Source organism: Tympanuchus pallidicinctus, unplaced genomic scaffold (genome assembly GCF_026119805.1).
Source record: "Tympanuchus pallidicinctus isolate F22 unplaced genomic scaffold, pur_lepc_1.0 scaffold16, whole genome shotgun sequence".
In the NCBI taxonomy this organism is placed as follows: domain Eukaryota; kingdom Metazoa; phylum Chordata; class Aves; order Galliformes; family Phasianidae; genus Tympanuchus; species Tympanuchus pallidicinctus.
In genome coordinates, this window is record NW_026294679.1 from 8546143 (window position 1) to 8564621 (window position 18479).

Here is an 18479-nt window from a genome sequence, read left to right on the forward strand (position 1 = left end):
AGTGGTCAGGAAGTTACTACGCATTGTGTGCATTTCCTAGATTATCTTTATGGCTTTCCCCATTCAAGTTCTATAGTAAACTACATTTAGTCAGGAAAAGTAAGTTTCTGCCTATCTAAGCCTCTTAGTCTATGTATCTCACTTTCATACCTTCTCTGAACAAGAAAATACCAGCACTGTGATAATAAGCAATCAAATAAGGATATATTTATTTAAGGAATCCTAAAGTACTTAAAAAAATGTTTTTATTGTTTGCTGGTTGACAGCAGCCAGCAATAATACATCTCAATCCACAGTAAACACAGTAACATAATTTTTGACAGGAGCAGCAAGAGAGTTTCATAGGAAAGAAGTAGTTGCATAGGCTAGGTACATCAAATTTAATATTACTGGTCCTATATATATACACCTCATCATATTTCCAGAGATGCATTAATTGTATTTGTTGAACCAAGTCAAATATACTTTTCTATCTGCAAAGCACCAAAAATGTCACTCAAGGAAAGATGAGCAATGTTACCTATAGGCCTCAAAATTATATTATTTGAAGAAGATAAGAAAGAATTGATACTTCTCTTTTTTTGTATCTAGGTTCAGTAGCTAAGGAGATCAGGTACGTGTTTGGTAATGGACTGTTACGGGAAATCAAATACCTCATACTCCTCTAAGTTTAAATTCTTCCCATGCTTCTCTTTCACCCTTTTTAAATCCATTTAAGCCATGACTCCAAATCAGGACAGGCACTGCTACCAGTCAGCCCATCATTCTCAAACTCTCATCATGCTGTCATGTGAGGACCGTGTACAGATTAATTAAAGGCATTTGCCCTTGGAATACTTTACTGAGATATGGAACATTATCCTCATTTTAGAGATGCATAGAAACAGATGTGTCCACAGATACTCAAGATATACTTAAGACAAAACTCGGATTCAAATGCTAGTGCTCAAATTTCTGATTGTTTTTCCTGAATTGGGATGGAGGAAAAAAATCTCAATACCTTTGTAAGATTAGAAATGTGTTAGTGACAAAAAGTATCTCAAAATCATAAGGCAATATATAATGAAGCGTACAGAAATACATGAATGTTTAACATTCAACTTATATGAAATACAGACATGAAAGGTCTATGAAGAGGCCGCAGATAGCTGAGCCTTGTTTTATTTTAAATATTTTAACCATGAAATTATAGTGTATTTGGAAAATATAAATAAAGGCTCATAAAATTACATCTTTCATGTTCTCATCCTTCATACTCTTGAAATACTTTCTATCTAAAATTGGTGGCAATACAAAAATGTCTTAGTAAATACATGTCATTTTTTCTGTCTGTCCCCAGAATTAAAAACAAACAAACAACAACAACAACAAAAACCCACAATATAATTTGCTTGCTTGCTTTTGAAACCACTTTAAAGAACCAGAAATCAGTGTCTTCATATTTGTAATACTAACTGGGAAGGGAACATACACATTATTGGTACGTAGACTTTTTTTTCTTGATAGGTGCAAATTGTTTCTCCAAAATGGAGATGCAGGGTATGGCTTTTGTGTAAATGGATTAAATTCTTAGTTGCTATAAATTAAGATACATGGAAGTCATTGGAGACCGAGCAACATCTGCTGCACTGTGTTCTCCCACTGCCTGCTTGAGGCTCTTGGGCATGCAATGGAAGCAGAAGCTACAGATAGGGCCAAGGTGCAAGATCAGACAGCAGAGAGACAGCATCACGGAGCACTCAACCAGGTTCAAAAGCAGCCCGCAAGCTAAAGTGCAACCTGAATCCTCCCAATAAATACCCTACGTCCTACGTTTCTGCAGCAAAAGCTGTGAAGTAGAACAGTAAAACTGACATTATTGTTTTAATTTTCATATAGAATTCTGTTCCCTTCTATCCCTTTAAAAATTTCTAACTAGAAGATTTTCCTTATCAGTGACTTTTCAATGTACTTTGCTAGCTATTTCTTTTGGCACTCACCAGAGGTATCGTGGGAAAATTGAAATCTCAAGCGCTCTCCTTTCATTTTAGCTCACACACACAAACTCATTCACCTCTACCTCTTGAATAAGACTGGGTTTTGCTGTTGTTTGTTTTCTTCTGCTTAAGTACTGCTGACAATAAAACAAAATTTACAGTGCGAGCAGGTAACTTCTTGTCTCCAAAGTTTTGCAATCACTGAACAGACTCATATTTAATAACTCGGACTCTCTTCTCCAATTTTTTTCCACTGTAATAAGAGGGTCTTTATATTTGAGAGATGTCTTCACAAAAGTGTGCAGTACTGGATATTCTGATACAGAGTGATTATGAAGCCCCCTTTTGTTCTCATAACTTCATGATGTATATCTATAACTCTTCCTTGTTTGTGAAGATAAGACCAGCCTTGTCTCTCTAAACGCCATTTCAAAGGAAGATTCACAGTTGTTTGACTTTTGATCTATGTAGCAACCAGCTCGACCACCTGCACTGGGTTCGAGCAGTTACTGAGCTTGCTTTGTACCATCCTATGAACACAGCAGGCCTTTCAAATCAGAAAGAGCTGATGTGTGAATACACTAATTTACAATGTAAATACAGGGTCAAACAATATGGGCATCTTTAATGACCAAATGTGTAAAGTACATATATTGTTTACTGATTATATCACTAAATAAAACAGATGGCTCGTATTCTCCATCCACCTACAGTGGATTAAAACACAATGGTGTAATAGTCTGGTAAATTGTTAACGTGAAACATTGCTTTGTACTGGTGTGGAAGTATAAATAGCTGCTCACAAATGAGGTACAAAGCTCCACTACCTCTAAGAGTAATTAGTTTAAGGCTGTACTGAAAGAATGTTACCTTCACAATCAACACGTGTGTACCATTCACACTGAAAACTGCATTTGAAAATATACAGCGGTGACAGAAAGCAACAAGGAAGTTTCTCTGCATGGATAAAGTAGACCATATGCTTCTCACCACCTACACAAGATTGAGCACACTTAGACTAACGCTTCTCAAGCAATTCTGTTTATACACACTACATACAGCCACAGTAAGCATGGCATAGAAGCTTATAGAAACATAAAGAATTTCTACCAAGAGAAAGGCAGGCAGTTGGTGCAAAGATAATATTAGAAAGTATTTTGGAAGTGTATTCAAAAAGAAAAATATCTGTTAGTGTCTTAAACTATCAGCAGATTTACCGAACAGGACAAGGTAAAGATTTTGCTCAAATTTGCAAATGTGACGCAAACCTTCCAGATTACAGTTTAGTTAATATAGCAAAGTCCAAGCTAAACAGAAGTTTTTAAATAATGCTACATAGTGAGTTCCTGCATGGCACGGTTAATACTCATGGAAAAACATTAATATTTGCAGAAGGCATACAGGTTGCTGAAAAACAATTCTGTTACGTTTTTAAACTAGAAAGTTCTAATGTTTCTTGCATACACAATTATGTACATCAACAGATCTTAAGAACATGCAGTTGGACAACATTTGAAGCAAAATAATCTGCTCATGCATAAATTGCTATAGTAGATGAATCAAAACCTCCAACACAGAAATCCACTGCTCTGTGTCATTTTGAACACATTCATTTCGAGAGACTACCTCATGAAATTTCCAGTAGTAAAGATTGCCTAGCTTACTAAAATAATACTAACAAATCATAGCTCTTGACTATTCAAATCCCTTGAATATTTTTTCAAGTCTTCAAAGAAAACAACCAATAAACTGTTCTTAAAATTTGAGTAATAATCAAAAATCTAAAAACATTAATCTAAAAGCATCAGTTTCAAAAGATGTTCCTTTATACTATTCTAGATATATCTGAAACAATTTCATTGTTTTTTAAATCTTAGAAATACACAAATACTATAGAAACCATAAATTTCACTGCATATGAGCTTTTGTCTGCCATTTTCATTTCATTCAATTTCCAAACTAACTTTTCTTTACCTTCTTGATTAGCTTTGAACATCCCATATTAGTTACAATTTAAGAGCCAGTAAAGTTTAGCAAATTTTCATCTTTCTTACTGTTAAGTAGACTAAACAATCTCCAACTGTAAGACCACACATTCTAATTCATGACTTTGTTACTCTTGTGGCAGATGCTCAGGTTAGCAATGTGAGAACGTTTCTTTTGCAGAGTTTTAACAGTCCAGCACAACATCAGTACATGCTACACAAGGACATAAATTCTTCTTCAGTTTTGGACTTGTCCCCCAGCAGTGCTAATTTATCTGCAGCAGATTCTAAGTGATTATGTTTTTCCTTAGCTGTTGATGTCTCAGTCATCATTTATGGCATTCTTACTAAAACGACAACATCAGACTCCACCAAACTTAATAAACTTTGCTCAAACAAACAAAAAATCTTCCTTCAGTAATAGGGCTACAGATGACCAAAATATTCACATTTGTGACTTGTGAGTTCAGTTTCAGTTAAGTAGACTTTGTGGTGGAGTGTTAGTTATTAACTTGAACAAAAATTCCACTTAGCAAATCCAGAATTTTCCTTTGTTGCAGATGTTGGTCATTTAACCTACGTCTCCTGAGGGCAGTCAAAACTCTGACCTCTTAGCAAAAGCTGGTTTGAGAACAATCTAATCTACAAGATGAGTTAACAAGGACAAGATCTTGATATGATGACAGTTTTAAATCAGTTTGATGTCTTCTTCTTTAAAGACAAATTCTTTTGTGTATAATCAGAATCACAATGGAAAGATGGATTATTATTATTATTTTTTCTGAAGAGAAATTCTATCACAATTTCTATTGAGTGTGGGAAGAAAAGTGCCAATTGCTACTGGAAATCAAACACAGAATGCAAAAAAGTGTTTCTTCACCTGATAAAGACTAACAAAGATTCCTGCAGAGAACTGCTAGAAGGCTAGGTAGGCAAAACAATTCCCATTCCCACCATTTGTCTCCAAATACCAGATTGGTCCGAAACATTAACGTGTGTATGGGAAAGGGGCAAGAAGTAAGTTAAACAAAAACTCTGACATTTGTTTGACAACATTATTACCTTTTTCTTAAAACATTTAGAAATGCCGCGATGTGTTTAACCTCTGTATTTTGTCAATCTTGTTTAAGTTTCAAATACTACTTTTATTCAGCTGAGCGCACAGCCTACTTTTCATTCAGAAACACATCATGAGAACAGTTTTATTTTGGAGTCTGTATTTGCAAAGCTCGCTGATACCTATGCACGCAGCTGTCTTTAGAGAGGCTGAGTTTCTAGGATTTGCCTTTAGAATACTATCCAGTTCTCCCAGTTTTGCATTTCCAAATCCTATCAGGAAGCCTGACCTGATGAAAACTTGAAAATATAATTTGTTGAAAACTTGTAAGTATAATTTAGTTTTGTACACTATTATTCGTGCTCTTTAATTCCTTGAAAGTGCAGCAGAAATCTCTTTCCACAGCACAAGTCATGGCCTTAAAGCAAGGCTATGACAGCGCACAAAAATCTCAAACGCACCAGTACGTAAAAGCCAGGAAGACAGACTTGGGCTAAACATTAGGGAAAACTTGGAAGAGCTTGACTAAGGAGAGGAGGAACGTTCATCAGTTGGAGAAGATGCCAGAAGAATATCTGTCAGGATTGATACAGTTTTCTCATAACACAAAGAGATGACATTTTCAGAGATCACTCCCAAGATGATTGTATTTCTTTTTTTGGCAAGTTTGTGGACTAAAGTGAAATTACCCGTGTGGCAAGACAACCATGCAAATCTCTGATGAGAAAACACTAAATTTAGAAATTTACAGCTTAAACACTCATAGTAAATGGAATACATAAAATCTGGCATATATTGCTCTTTGACACTTATAGTGTGAGTAGTCTTAAGAACATGAACTTCAATTTACTGCTGGCCTTAAAAAGCTTGACTTCATTGATTTCTGAAGAGTTGTCACCAATTATTTCAGCAATTACCAATGTCAGCTTTGGCTAACAAGTTCCCTGCTTCATATAAATAATCTGACCACATTCAAAATATTTTCAACACTTTCACTCTTCCTGCATATTGTGTCAGAGAGAACTCATCCAACTGGAAACTGCTTGTAACTGCTGTAAGTAAGCACTGCACTGATTATGCTGATACGAGACTTGCCTTCTCATGAAAGCATGTCACAGGACATCTATTGTGGTTCACACATGTTGATGCTGACTGTGAAATGCCTTTTGTTTCACTCATGACACAAAGTACTGTAAACCTTTTTAGGCTGTAGTTGCTTAATGATAGTCAACATATCTCAATACAGAGAACAATCACAAAGGGTTACATGATATTTAACCCATTATGATGCTTTACATTCTTGGTATATGCAGTATAAGACTAGCTTGGATAATTATCCATTGGGACCTTGCTTTCCTGCAGAAACGCAACTGTGCTTAAGATAATGTTCTTTCCAGCTGTTCAGCTGGACACAAGCAGAGAGAAGGAGGGGCAAATGCAATAGTAATTCCAGATGATAGAAAAGAGGGAATGGCAAGGGCAGAACAAAGGCTATTGTACATTTTAAAAGAAATGAAAAAAGAGAATTAGGAATATTGTCTGAAGAATGCCGAGAGCCGTGCTCATAATGCACTTAGTGTAGGCAGTCTGACACATGGATAAAGCTTTCCAGAAATGTGAAAAATAAAACAAGGCTACAAAATAAATGCTTCTATCTCAGTCAATGAAGGGCATATTCTTCTAAGATTGTGCTTAGGCATAAGGAGATTAAAGCACAGGCTGTATTTTATCCTATTCATTGAAGTTATTAAAATGTGAAGATCAATCATTATGCTCCTTTTCTTTTTCCAGGTCTAAAGTAAACTTAACTCTGCTCATTCGGACTGCTGGAGCTGAAGGTTTGTGAAGGATAAGGTGGCATTAAACTAATCATAGCTACATGTTTTAAACGTTGAAGTTATTGCTTTGCTATGAGACATTCGGTATCTTCAGTATAGCTCTTGGTATTCTCCAGGTACAATGCTTACTGTAGCTTTGGTGGTTACGGAACAGCTTAAAAGGCTGCTACACCTTCCATGGAACATGAGCAACAAGTATTTCTAACACCAAATGAAAATAAATACTAAGTTTTCAGGAGCATTTTGGAAACAGCACACAGGACACTATCCAAGAAAGATGAACAACATTTAGAAAACGGCTCATAAATGATTATTAAAGATCAAAAAACAAACCAAAACATTTCACTCATAGATAAATACGTCCTACCTACACTGAGAACAGGCAACTCGCAGTGTCCTATGCTATTTTAAAATTCTTGCTATTTAGACCTAGAGGTACATTTCATCTTTTTTGGTCAGACCACTAATAATGAAGAATGCTTACTCTTGGGAATATTTCTGATACATTTACATTTTCCAGATGTTTTGTCTAACATTTCAACAAAAACAAGTTTTGTTGTTGTTGTTTTTTTTTAAGTCAGAAGAAAAGTGAAGAACAACTAAGTACTAATTAATGCCAAGAAAGTGTATGTTCCCAATCCAAACACTGTCTTATGATTAACAGTGTCACAACAGCTTAACAGTTTTCTGATGAAAAGATTTAACACTTTGTAAGTGATAAAGATTAGCTGCATATTAAAACACAAACATGTCCAATGCTATAGAAATAAAATAATTATTTTAAATGGTTAAAAGTAGAAAAAGATTAAATAAAAAAAAAAAGTCCTTTCACTGACAGTAAGCTCTAAAATGCCCAGTGTATATTTTACAATTCCCTTTTAACAATATAAGTATTATGGACAGGGTTGCTCTGTAATAGGCCTTGGCTAGGGAGCACTGTAAAAGCAGTTCTGGCCCAAGAGATGACACAGAATTGTTCTGCTACTCACTCTTCACTTATTCAGTATTCCTAAAGTTAAGAGAGTTGCTTCTCTGGTTTAAGTTAACCATATGCTTAAATATTTTCCTGAATCAAGGTCTAAATTACTGAAGTAAACAGTTGCAGCTGTAAATATTTAACACGGAACAGACATGTTGCAAAAGAATTTACCATTCAATCATTTTTCACTGTAGAAATGCATCTTGAAGTAAAAATAGAAATACAGTTTTGTACCAAAAAGATGCTGAAACAATTTCTACTCAAACTTCTTCTGGCTTGAGACCAAATATGCAAAGTTCCTGCTGGAAAGAGTAATTTCTCTATTAGCATGAAAACAAGGCAAATTTAACTATATGTTAAACTTCACTTCAGTGCTTGTGGTGTGACTGATATTGAGATAAGCCTTAGCTCAGAAACAGAAAATATGCAGGATGGAAACAGAGATCAGTAAGGAAATAGGGAAAAAGTGGTAACACTCAGTACTGGCTTCAGTTTGTTTTAACAGGGAGATGACAGGGTAATCCTCTACGTATTGAAATGTGGGCTTTGTGTTCAAGGAAGAAGACAGAAGAGACCATAATTAACTTTTCCTGTCTCCAGGAGAGTGAGTAAGCAAATAAAATAATTCTTGTGCATCAAATGCTGAATGGTCATACCACCAAATTAAAGGGTAGAGGCAAGAGTACTTGACACTCTGAGGAATTTTCTCTGAAAGTTAATTCTAAAACATTAATGTTTTGTGCTTAGGACCAGAGGCAGTGGGCAAAAGTGGGATGATGGGAAATATCCATTTGATACCTGGAAAAATTGCTTATTTCAACTATTGTTTGAACAGACTGCTCAGAGGAGTTTTGGTATCTCCATCCTTGGAAGTGTTCAACACTTGACTGGAGAAGTCACTGAGCATTCTGCTCTAATTAGACTTGTTTTGATAACTTCAAGAGGTTCCCTCCAAATTCCCATATAACTCTATGAGACGTTGAATAATAACTGTGAGGTCTAGACTTCCTTGGAGTTCAATAATACAAGGAAATTTAACTAGAAGTAATGCAGGAAGTTGGACTGCTTGGAAAGAGTGAAGGAACTTGACTAGAACTAGCTTGGAGAGGTAGGTATTCCTTGTTTCTGATTGTAGTCATACTTGTCATGCACCTGTTGGCAAGCCATATAATTTGTAACCTGACAGCTGAACGCTTGCTGCTCCATTTCCATCAGCCAAAGATAATGCTTCTGTCCTATCTGAAATCAGTATTTAGATATTTTCATTAGAGCAGAAGTGCTCATGAGCTTTTCAAAGCATCATTGATAACTCAAAAATTATCTTCTAAGTTGTTCTGAAACTTCAAGATCAAAAGAATTTTTGGCATAAAAAGTTCCTGTTGAGCAAGACAGAATAAAATATTATTCTGGAGAGCAGTAGATATTATTCTATCACATTTTTCTGCAATTTGGAGGAAGGTAGAGAGTATTTATCTGCTAATGAGATAAGGATTCAGATCTACTGAAATTTTTATCTTGCTACTATTAGGCTTGTTTTTTACCTACTGTATGCCTTGGAGATTGTCCAGTTTTTTATTATTTTTTTAAAAGCTCTTATAGGCTGTTGGCTTAGGATCTGGGCAAACAACAGAAGATCTTTCAAAACATATCCTTTTCTGCTTCTTTCTAACACAGTGTGCACTCCCTAATTCACATTGGCATAGAGGTCAAAGGATAGATGTTGGAGGTGGCAACATCACACCACAGATGCCACTTTCTTATCTTAAAAATCCATAATTTAAAATTCTGTAACTGAAACTAATCTGAGCTTCTGTTATATTCTCACTGTTCTAAAGAAGTCATAAAATATCAGGTTGTCCACAGCTCTAGATTAATGTAAGAAGAAATGATCAATGTTTTGACATTATCAACATGCTGATATTATCCTAGTAATGAGGTGCTATAAGTAGAACATTCCAGTTTAGAGCTATCTCAGTAGGGTATTATTTTTTTTACAGGAAAGAAAAAAGAATATTAGAAATATTTCCAATTATGTATGTTTTAAAAAGCTTGTCAGAAAAATCTCCTTACCTATATACGCAAAATACCAGGAGATAAAGTCCAGTACATAAACCCGGCTACTTTAAGTTGCTAAAGCACCAAAATGGGATAGGAAGACTTCTGCCTGTTCTATCAATGATTTCTTTAGTGACCTACAGCAGCTAATAGATTTTATCCCTGCTTTCATTCCCTATCTCCACAATTTTATGCACAAACACAAGGCTGGAGAACTTTGCTCTTTTTAGAAAGGGAATAATTTTGCTCTCATTAAGAATCCTACTTACTTCAACATCTAATCTCTTAATAAGTTTGGCCATACTCAGAAGAGATGTTGTTTTACCTTTCCGAGAGAGTAAAAATAGAAGTAGTTTGGTATTGCCATCACAGACTGTTAGTCTCTTCAAGCTATTCAACTTCAAGCATATCAAAATTCCATATTATGGAAGCAGTAACTAAGTTGAGCTACATTCAGCTTAACATTACCTTTTCTGTATGATAATAATGTGAAGAATAGTCCTCCAGCAATTTTTCTTTTTGGTTCCAGCAATTAAGTGAAACATTGGGTAGTGGTTATTGAAGTATGCAAAATTAGGACAACACTGCCAATCTGCGCTAATTATTTTTTATACAGTTGTATTTATCTAATTTGAGCAGATTTCTTGGGCTTTGTATTTCGTGATTATTCTTGTGACTAAACAACACTGGGATGATGCTGAGGCTGGGATAATGTTTCTAGTCAACAGTCATAGAGCAAATCAATTTCACCTTGGATCTATCTATTACACATTCTTACAAAATATCCTGAGAATCTTCTCCTGCAAGCTGCATCTGTATCAAGGCATTTCATTTGACATGTTCACCTGAACAGAGCCTAAATCCTAACCTTCCATTCATCCAGATGGATGAGCTAGCTCAATATTTTAGTTAAAGAAAAAGGAACTTCAGTGCCTTTTTAACGCACAGAAACATGCTATCTTGGTTTTCAACTGCATAATCCTTTTGTCTGAAAACAAGAACCCAAGTACATTTCAGAGAGATCATATTTTTCATGTGGTTTATGGAACACTTATAAACTGGGACTCCTAACTGTGATTCCCAAACACAAAACAAAGTCAAAGGTTACAGCATATGTTTTTGCTTCAGCTTCTCCAAATTACTTGCAAATGTATTCAAACACAATAAGAGGAGATACTTTATTTTATTGAAAACAACAGACTACAGGGTGCTGCAAAAAAAGGCTGAGGTACCTCAAGCATAAACATGGAAAGAATACATTGGTTCAGAAACCCATAAATCCTTATTTGAATCTGCCAACCTGAAAGCCAAGTAAGGCTCGAAAAAACTATTTTTCCTAAATGCTATGTCTGATTAAGCCATACTATTAAATGACAGCTGAACTTTAACATTAATATGATATTATTTAAATAACTGCACGATTTTTTTTTGCACTAAAATGATGAATGATTTTTAGACAGCTCAATTGACATAAAGCAAGAAACCCCTTTAATGAGATTTGACAAAATGGAGACATATGCAGAATATTCGTTACAGCTCATGTCGCAGGATCCTTCCTGGGGAGACTTGGGCTGGGTTCTATCTTTTCTTTCTTTCTTTTTTTTATATATTTTATTTTAGTTTGATTGTCTACAGGCACTGAACCATCCCTTTCAATTGCCATTTTCTTTCTCCATGGATTTTGAATTTAGTTCTTGTCATTTACATATTACTCTTAATCAGAGAATTTTATATGTTAGTTTGGAGCTGCAATTGTAAGAAATCTGTGGAATGAAGGCATTGGGTTCAGTCCTTTCAACCTTTGTCAACTGGATATACAAGGCACTAACAAAGACATTTGTCTGAAAAGACTTATGAAGACATAAAGCTTGCACTAAAGAACAACTTAATATATTCTGGTTTCACTGTTTTCCAAGACAAGCGATAAATCTACAACTCTGCTAAAACTTACTCTAAAGCTAATTGCATTAAGCAAACATGCATTGTAAAAGCCCATGAGAAGAGTAATTTCATAGTGAATTCTTCTGAGGATGTCATATACTCCTTTAAAACTGTACGTTCATATCACCCAACAATATCACCTATTAGAGTGATGCACATCCTCATCAGGAAGATGAATAAGAATGCAGAAATATGGACATTACACCTAAGTCTGAGTGCTGCTTCACTGTGTATTCCGAGATGCCACTCAAAAAGTCTGTCTGGGAAGGTAATGACAATGAATTTAAGGTAGAGGGTAGTCATAGGTGACTCCCACACTGTGATCCCACTCAGATTTTTAGGATGTTGTGATTTTTTTTCCCTCCGTATAATCTAGCTTTAATGCCACAGACTGTTGGCATAACTTCTAAGCCATGAAACAAACATGCTGAAAACACGGAGTTGTACAACGTGTCTGCTCAATTGATTCAGACAGAACTGATCACCTTAACTTTTTCTCTGTGTATAAATTTATATAGTTCCCAAAAAAATTATGAGCTTCCTCACATACAATCTAACAGGTTAAAGAAAAAAAAAAAAAGTGAAAACCCTGAAATATTCAAGAAAAAGGAATGTGGGAAATGATCATCAAAAAAACTTAATTTTAGAACAGACCAAAAAAGCCCAAATACAAAGAAACAAGATGAGAAATGACTGAGCAAGGGGTAATCCCTCAGGCTACAGAAAATTCTTTCCATAGCTGTGACAAAACCTTCTATCTAACCTGCCTGCTTCATTACCACAATTCATTTGAAGTAATTCTATATAGCAGCTCAAGTAAAAAAAAAGTCAGGTAAGTCAGCAAAATGTGGAGGCTGAATTAAAAAGAAAAAGGCATAGAGGGAAAGAGGGAATAAAAGAAAGAGTGGAAGTGTCCCTACCTTAGCCTTACCTTCGCAACATCCCTGTCAGTATTCTGGAGCTCTTTCCCAGGTTTGCATCTGTTTCTCTAAGCTGGGGAGAAAAGAGTTCCATTAAAATTAAATGTCACGTGAATGCCATTTTGTACAAAAAATGCAGATTTCTTCTGTCAGTCTGTGGGCTTCAGTTTGAGCCTATAACAAACTCATTAAGTTAGAAAGCCACCAAAGTTCTGAAATTTGAAAACGTTTTGTTTGGTTTTCACTTTCACAGAGCTGAAACCAATGGAAGATAAGACACTGAGGCAATAAAGATAAATCAGGACATAGAGGAAAATCCTTATGAATAATGTGTTGAAGGTAGATATGTTTGGAGCTTGATTATCCTTGAGGTCCCTTCCAATCCAAGCCATTCTAGACACTGTATAGATTGCTATCTGCAATGGTAATTCCCATTGAGGTGCACTATGTACATTGGTTATAGACATTAGGGAGTGCATGAAGGGATGAAGAGGCAGCCATGTGCTGTGTTACTGATGCTTTAAGAAAGGAAAACTAAACACATCTTTCACTGTTTTTCAAAGTTATCTGTTTAAAGAAAAAGCAATAATACAGAATGGTCATTTTACTGATTCTGTGTTCAAAAATACACCCACATTATCCCTTAAATAGAAAACCTGTGATGACCTTACAGCAGTGTTTTTAGTACTTTAATAGGACACAGGAAAGCTACATGGACAGCTTAACTTAATTAGCTGCATTGTTTTACAGTTCAGAAGTCGTGCAAAATAGGTAAAACCACAACTGAACGGAAAGCAAAAGTGGGGATACTAAGAGAATGATTATAAAGAAAATGAAATGCCTATTAAAATAGAACAATAATTTCTGTTCTTCTTTGAAAAGAATTAAATGCTTCTATTTTTGTGCTTGTTAATATCAGACAAAAGGCAGCCTAGAAATTATGAGCTACATTTCACACAAAGAATAGCGTTTCTCTCCTATTGCCTCTTCTGCTGGTAGCTAATGGAGAGACATCTTCGAACTTTCTAGAGAACTCTGAACCTGAGAGACATTAAAATGTACTGTAAGGGATATCGTAATTATTGTCAATTGCAAATTAGCAGGAACCACCATTTCTAATATGCCTCAAAACACAGCAGTGTGTAGATACATAAAAACATTTTTCTCCTAGCAAAAGCTGAATGTTTACCTTTTCATTATCAAATCATATTGAAAGGATTATCTGAATCATTGCCTTATTAGTAAAGAAATTTTGTTGTAGAAGACAAAATGAATCTTGCGTTATAAATCCATTGAAAAAATAGCACTGCCAAGAAAAGTGGTAGCCTTCCAGTAACAAATCACCTTCACCATAACAAACCACAATCATATCTTGAATATATGCATAGCACCAATATCAAAAGCAGTTGCTATTCTGGAGTCTAATATTGTAAATATCTACTACCAGATTTAATGCTTATTACTGAAATCGCTAGTTGCAACAAATGACACATAACCTTTATGTACAATTTCCTTCTTGTTCTTGGAAAAAGTATTAAGGAAGAACCAAGCAGAAGCTGAGATGGGATAACACCAACCAAGATTGCTCTTAGCAATATTGTGTTCAGTGGGAAAGCTTGCACTGAGACCAGAGCTCTGCAATTACGCAGCATGATGGAACAAGGATGAGCATTATATTCTGGGGAGATCATTCCCTCATTTTTTTTTCCTAATTCATCTAGATAATACAAGCTCCAGAAAAGCTGCTTAGCTCAGTTGGACACAAGTAAGAGGAAAAAAAAAATTACAATAATTATTAAAAGGCTCATAAGAAACCAAGTTCTTACTTGTGCTAGAAGGGAATCTGAAGCACAAATGTATGCTTTACATTGGTCTTTTATTAGTCATAAAGATGCATTTAACACTTGGGGCTTCTCACACAAAAGTAGCTCTCTCCTTTTTACCATTATATGTTTGATCCTAACTTTCCTCTCTCGCTGCAGGATTCCACCTGACAGCTCAAATCAGTTCTGATAGTTAGGAGGGGAAGTGGAACCTTGGAGGCTTCATAAAGTCCTCTAAGCAAGACGACCTCAGACTTTTATGGCGACAAAAAACAAAAACAAAATGCATCACAAAATAAGCAAAAGAAATGCTAATAAAGAAACAAACGTACAGACACACTTGGAAGATCCCAAGAGAGCACTGAAAAAAACACAACCATAAACATTTTCAAGCTGTAAGTTTGTTTTTATTTAAAACTGAATTATCTGATGGTAGTTACTCCGTCGTGTCTTTATCAATACCAGTGCAGCGCAGAAGCCAAAGAACTGGTAGTGGGCAAAACTCTGAAGCGGCAAATAATGGCAATTCTTTGCTGCAGCAAAAGCCTTTTGAAGGATGTTTTATTATTAATAATGGCCGATATATATGGTGTGCAAGAAAGCTTTTACAAATAGTAACAAGAAGAAGAAAAAAAGAAAGAAGATGAGCAAGATGCATACATTGATATCTTGCCTACCTTAAAACACATTTTAATTTAAGGTTTTGTAAAAAAAATCTTTGAAAGTCCTGCATAGTGTAATTCATCTCTTTGGCTCTCATAGCAGAGCTTTTACCCTTTCTCTTTGGCTTAAAAAAAATTAAGAAACAATTTAGGGAGTTGCCCTTTTGTGGATGTTATTACACATGTAGTTTCCCCTATATTCCAAATAATAGCAGTTATTTCTTGCTTTTCATTCAAACATTTTACTCTGCAGACAGGAAAACTCAAAATATGTAGATTTAACCAAACTATATAGACACTATTTCTCATTTAAGTTTTACTCATAAGAAAAAAATGTCTAATTTTTACAAGATTAGCTGCAAAGAACTGACCATCATGTCCAGGCTTTCATATGAAGTTTGTTCCCAAGCTGAAAGGATAACGCCGGAATGTATTCAGTGTAAACTTATTAAGCACTGATACAACACTTTCTTCCCTGGTCCTTAAAAAACCTCCACAAAATGGAAAACGAGGAAAGTTATTCAAGATCATCCCTGACTTTACATTTGAGTTCACAAACAGATGTGTTACTCTGAATTCCCCAAACAAAATAGTTCAGTAGCACACAGTAAGATCTCAGAACTTGACATCTTCCACTTATGATGAGATCTTTTGCTGAACTGTAATTGGATGCAAGTTCCTAGAGTAGTCTTCAGTTTTCCATTGAAGAAATTTGCTTCTCATGCAGAAGGTAAAAAAATGCAAAATTTATGCTACAAACTATGTGTATATGGAGTTACCAGAACTATGCTTCCTCTTTCTCTAACTTTCATGAGGATTTTTTGATTCAGCAGAAAGAGATACACATTATTCATCTTCATTGCTCAGCTTATATTTGCCCAGATAGAAACAGAAAAGCATCTCTGACTTATCAGTCACAAGGGATTGAGGACTGGAGAGGAAACGACACAGATTTGCCTCAACAACCCTTGGTAAATGCTCACAATCCCTTTACTTAACAATTTATTTGTACTTAACCTTTTAAAGTAGCTCATACCCAGAACTTTAAAAAGCAGCTGGTACAGCTGACAGAAAATGCCTCGTTAAAGCTGTCATATGGGGCTTCACCAATCAAAGCTATCCAGGTAAAGAAACTCCCTGGGACAGATCAGGGAGTTCTCTTAAGTGACATTTGTCAGAGAGAGCCCTGTGAGATGACTTAGCTTTGGCAAAATTGGACACTCAAGAAACCATCTGATCAATGGGTCCTGGACAGAAAGGCTCAGATGCAGTCATGACTGGTTCTGGGAGAGTTAGCAGAGCTGGTAAGATCTTTCCGAAACTCTGCGAGCAGAGATCAGAGCCAAAGGGTCAAATCTTTGAGACTGAGGTTCAGAGCTGATGAGTTGGTTGGGATGGGTTATTGGGCATCTTCACTAAACTCTACAAAGTAAAGATGATCCCTGCAGAGGCAACATAAGCCAAAAATGACATAGATATCTTTCTGACTGCAGTGACAGAACAGCAGTATAGGAAACTACAATACAGAAAGAAACATTGATTTTACCCATGTGACGATGAGAAAAGGAGGTAACTATTGCATACATCCTTATAAAGCAATTATTAGCATTTGCAGCTATGAAGAGCAGCAGTTGATAAATTATTGTAAGCTAAATCATGATATGAGCTTTGTTTCATAGAGTCCAAGAAGTCACTGCAATGGACACTATAATAAATCCTTCAAAGGACAGAAAGGAGATCTGACTGTGTGTGATGGCAGTGACAGCATGCTTGCAACAGTGCGTTTGGTGACTTCAGTGTGACTCCCTAGGGGAGACCATATAAGACACTTCTTAAGTGCTTTGCTGCAGATGGTGATTACATCTTACAATAGCAGCTGATTTATACAAAACTAATCAATATGCTGGACTATTTTTTGCATGCACAGCGAACTTGCCTAAAGCAAATAAAATCTGTGACCAGCAATTACTTATTATCAAACTTACCCTTTCCCGAGCACGCTGGATCTTCTCTCTGTCATGGCTGAGGTTTTCCAGCATCTCCTGTCCAATCTGCTCTGCATTAAAAAATCAAAATGCAAATCATGAAAAATATAGCTTCTGACTGTAAGGCCTCAAAATGCCAGGTTAGATAGTAACAAAGCTATTTAAAGAACAGCAGCACCTAATACATGTGATAGCCTAATCCGTCCTCCTAACTGCAAAGAGGACAATATCATTATTTCAACTTTTCCACACAACATAAAACTGCAGGAGTAACAGTCAGACCAGAAGCTGTCCCTTTGCCATCTGTCAAGGTTGCACAGGGTCTGGAAACCAATGCTGACCTTTGGTCCATGGAACAAAGTCATGAAGACTTCCAAACCTGCTCTGAGTGCTGGGAGCTTGTGCTACCCACACGCCCCTTACATCCACTCCTTGTCTTAACAAGGCAGACAGGAAGCTTTCGCTAAAACACCAGCAATCCTTTACTTCTGAAGATAGTGAGAAGTCATTTAAGAAGAAAATCTTTCTCTATGCCTCTCAGCTTTTACCATTGGTGCTTATTCTTCTCCATCACATAGCATTTCTGGCAGGTCTGGAGATGCACTGCAATGGATCTGCTGATGTCTGTAACAGCAGACATATACGTTACTCTGTTGGCATCACCATTTGTTTACACACAGGTTGCTTGTTTCCGTAGCTCATGCCGAACCAAAGGTTGCAAAATTATAGCAGAGAAAGGAATCCATGCCTCAAGACAATGCAAGATGCCAAAACTTTATTCTTCAAACAGCTTCAGTCAAATGCTCCTCTTTGACTGAAATAATAGCAGCAAGTATAGAAAAGAGATTTTAATCTTCAAAGCTCTACAGGAACATTAAGAAATCCTCCCTGTATTTCCCTGAAGGAGAAAACGAAGTTAAATCACTGCCATTTACAGGTGCGGAAGCAGACACAAGTAGCTGAAGCAGCCGTAGCTTTGCCTCAGGACACGTCGTGAGTGTGAGACATGCACGTTCAGCTGGGCTACTGAGTGAGCTCACTACCTGAGTGAAGCCATAAAAACAGGCTTTCTTCATAAACAACAAAAATCACATCTTGCCTTTGCTCTGGAAGAAGTTGGATGCAAAATGTCATTATGTGAGGAGATGTGAGAAAACAAATTGGTTAAAAAAAAAATCACCAATATGCCAGTAGAATAAATTCCTTTTTTTTCCCCAACAGATATAGTCCATTCTCAGGGAATAATCCAATCAGAATC

The 18479-nt window shown here is 36.0% G+C and overlaps 1 protein-coding gene across 5 annotated transcripts in view; it reads right to left on the reverse strand.

The window, feature by feature from the left end:
• The window catches only part of VTI1A (vesicle transport through interaction with t-SNAREs 1A), a 251260-nt gene that overhangs the window by 83409 nt on the left and 149372 nt on the right, over positions 1–18479 (reverse strand). For 3 of the 5 annotated variants that reach the window (XM_052677444.1, XM_052677445.1, XM_052677443.1), the window contains 2 exons: positions 17222–17292; positions 12763–12824 (listed from right to left, as the gene is read on the reverse strand). In XM_052677444.1, coding sequence (XP_052533404.1) covers positions 12763–12824; positions 17222–17292 — 133 coding nt within the window. Of the gene's footprint in view, positions 1–12751; positions 12825–17221; positions 17293–18479 lie in introns of all 5 variants that reach the window. The other 2 variants (XM_052677447.1, XM_052677448.1) reach the window with 1 other exon arrangement.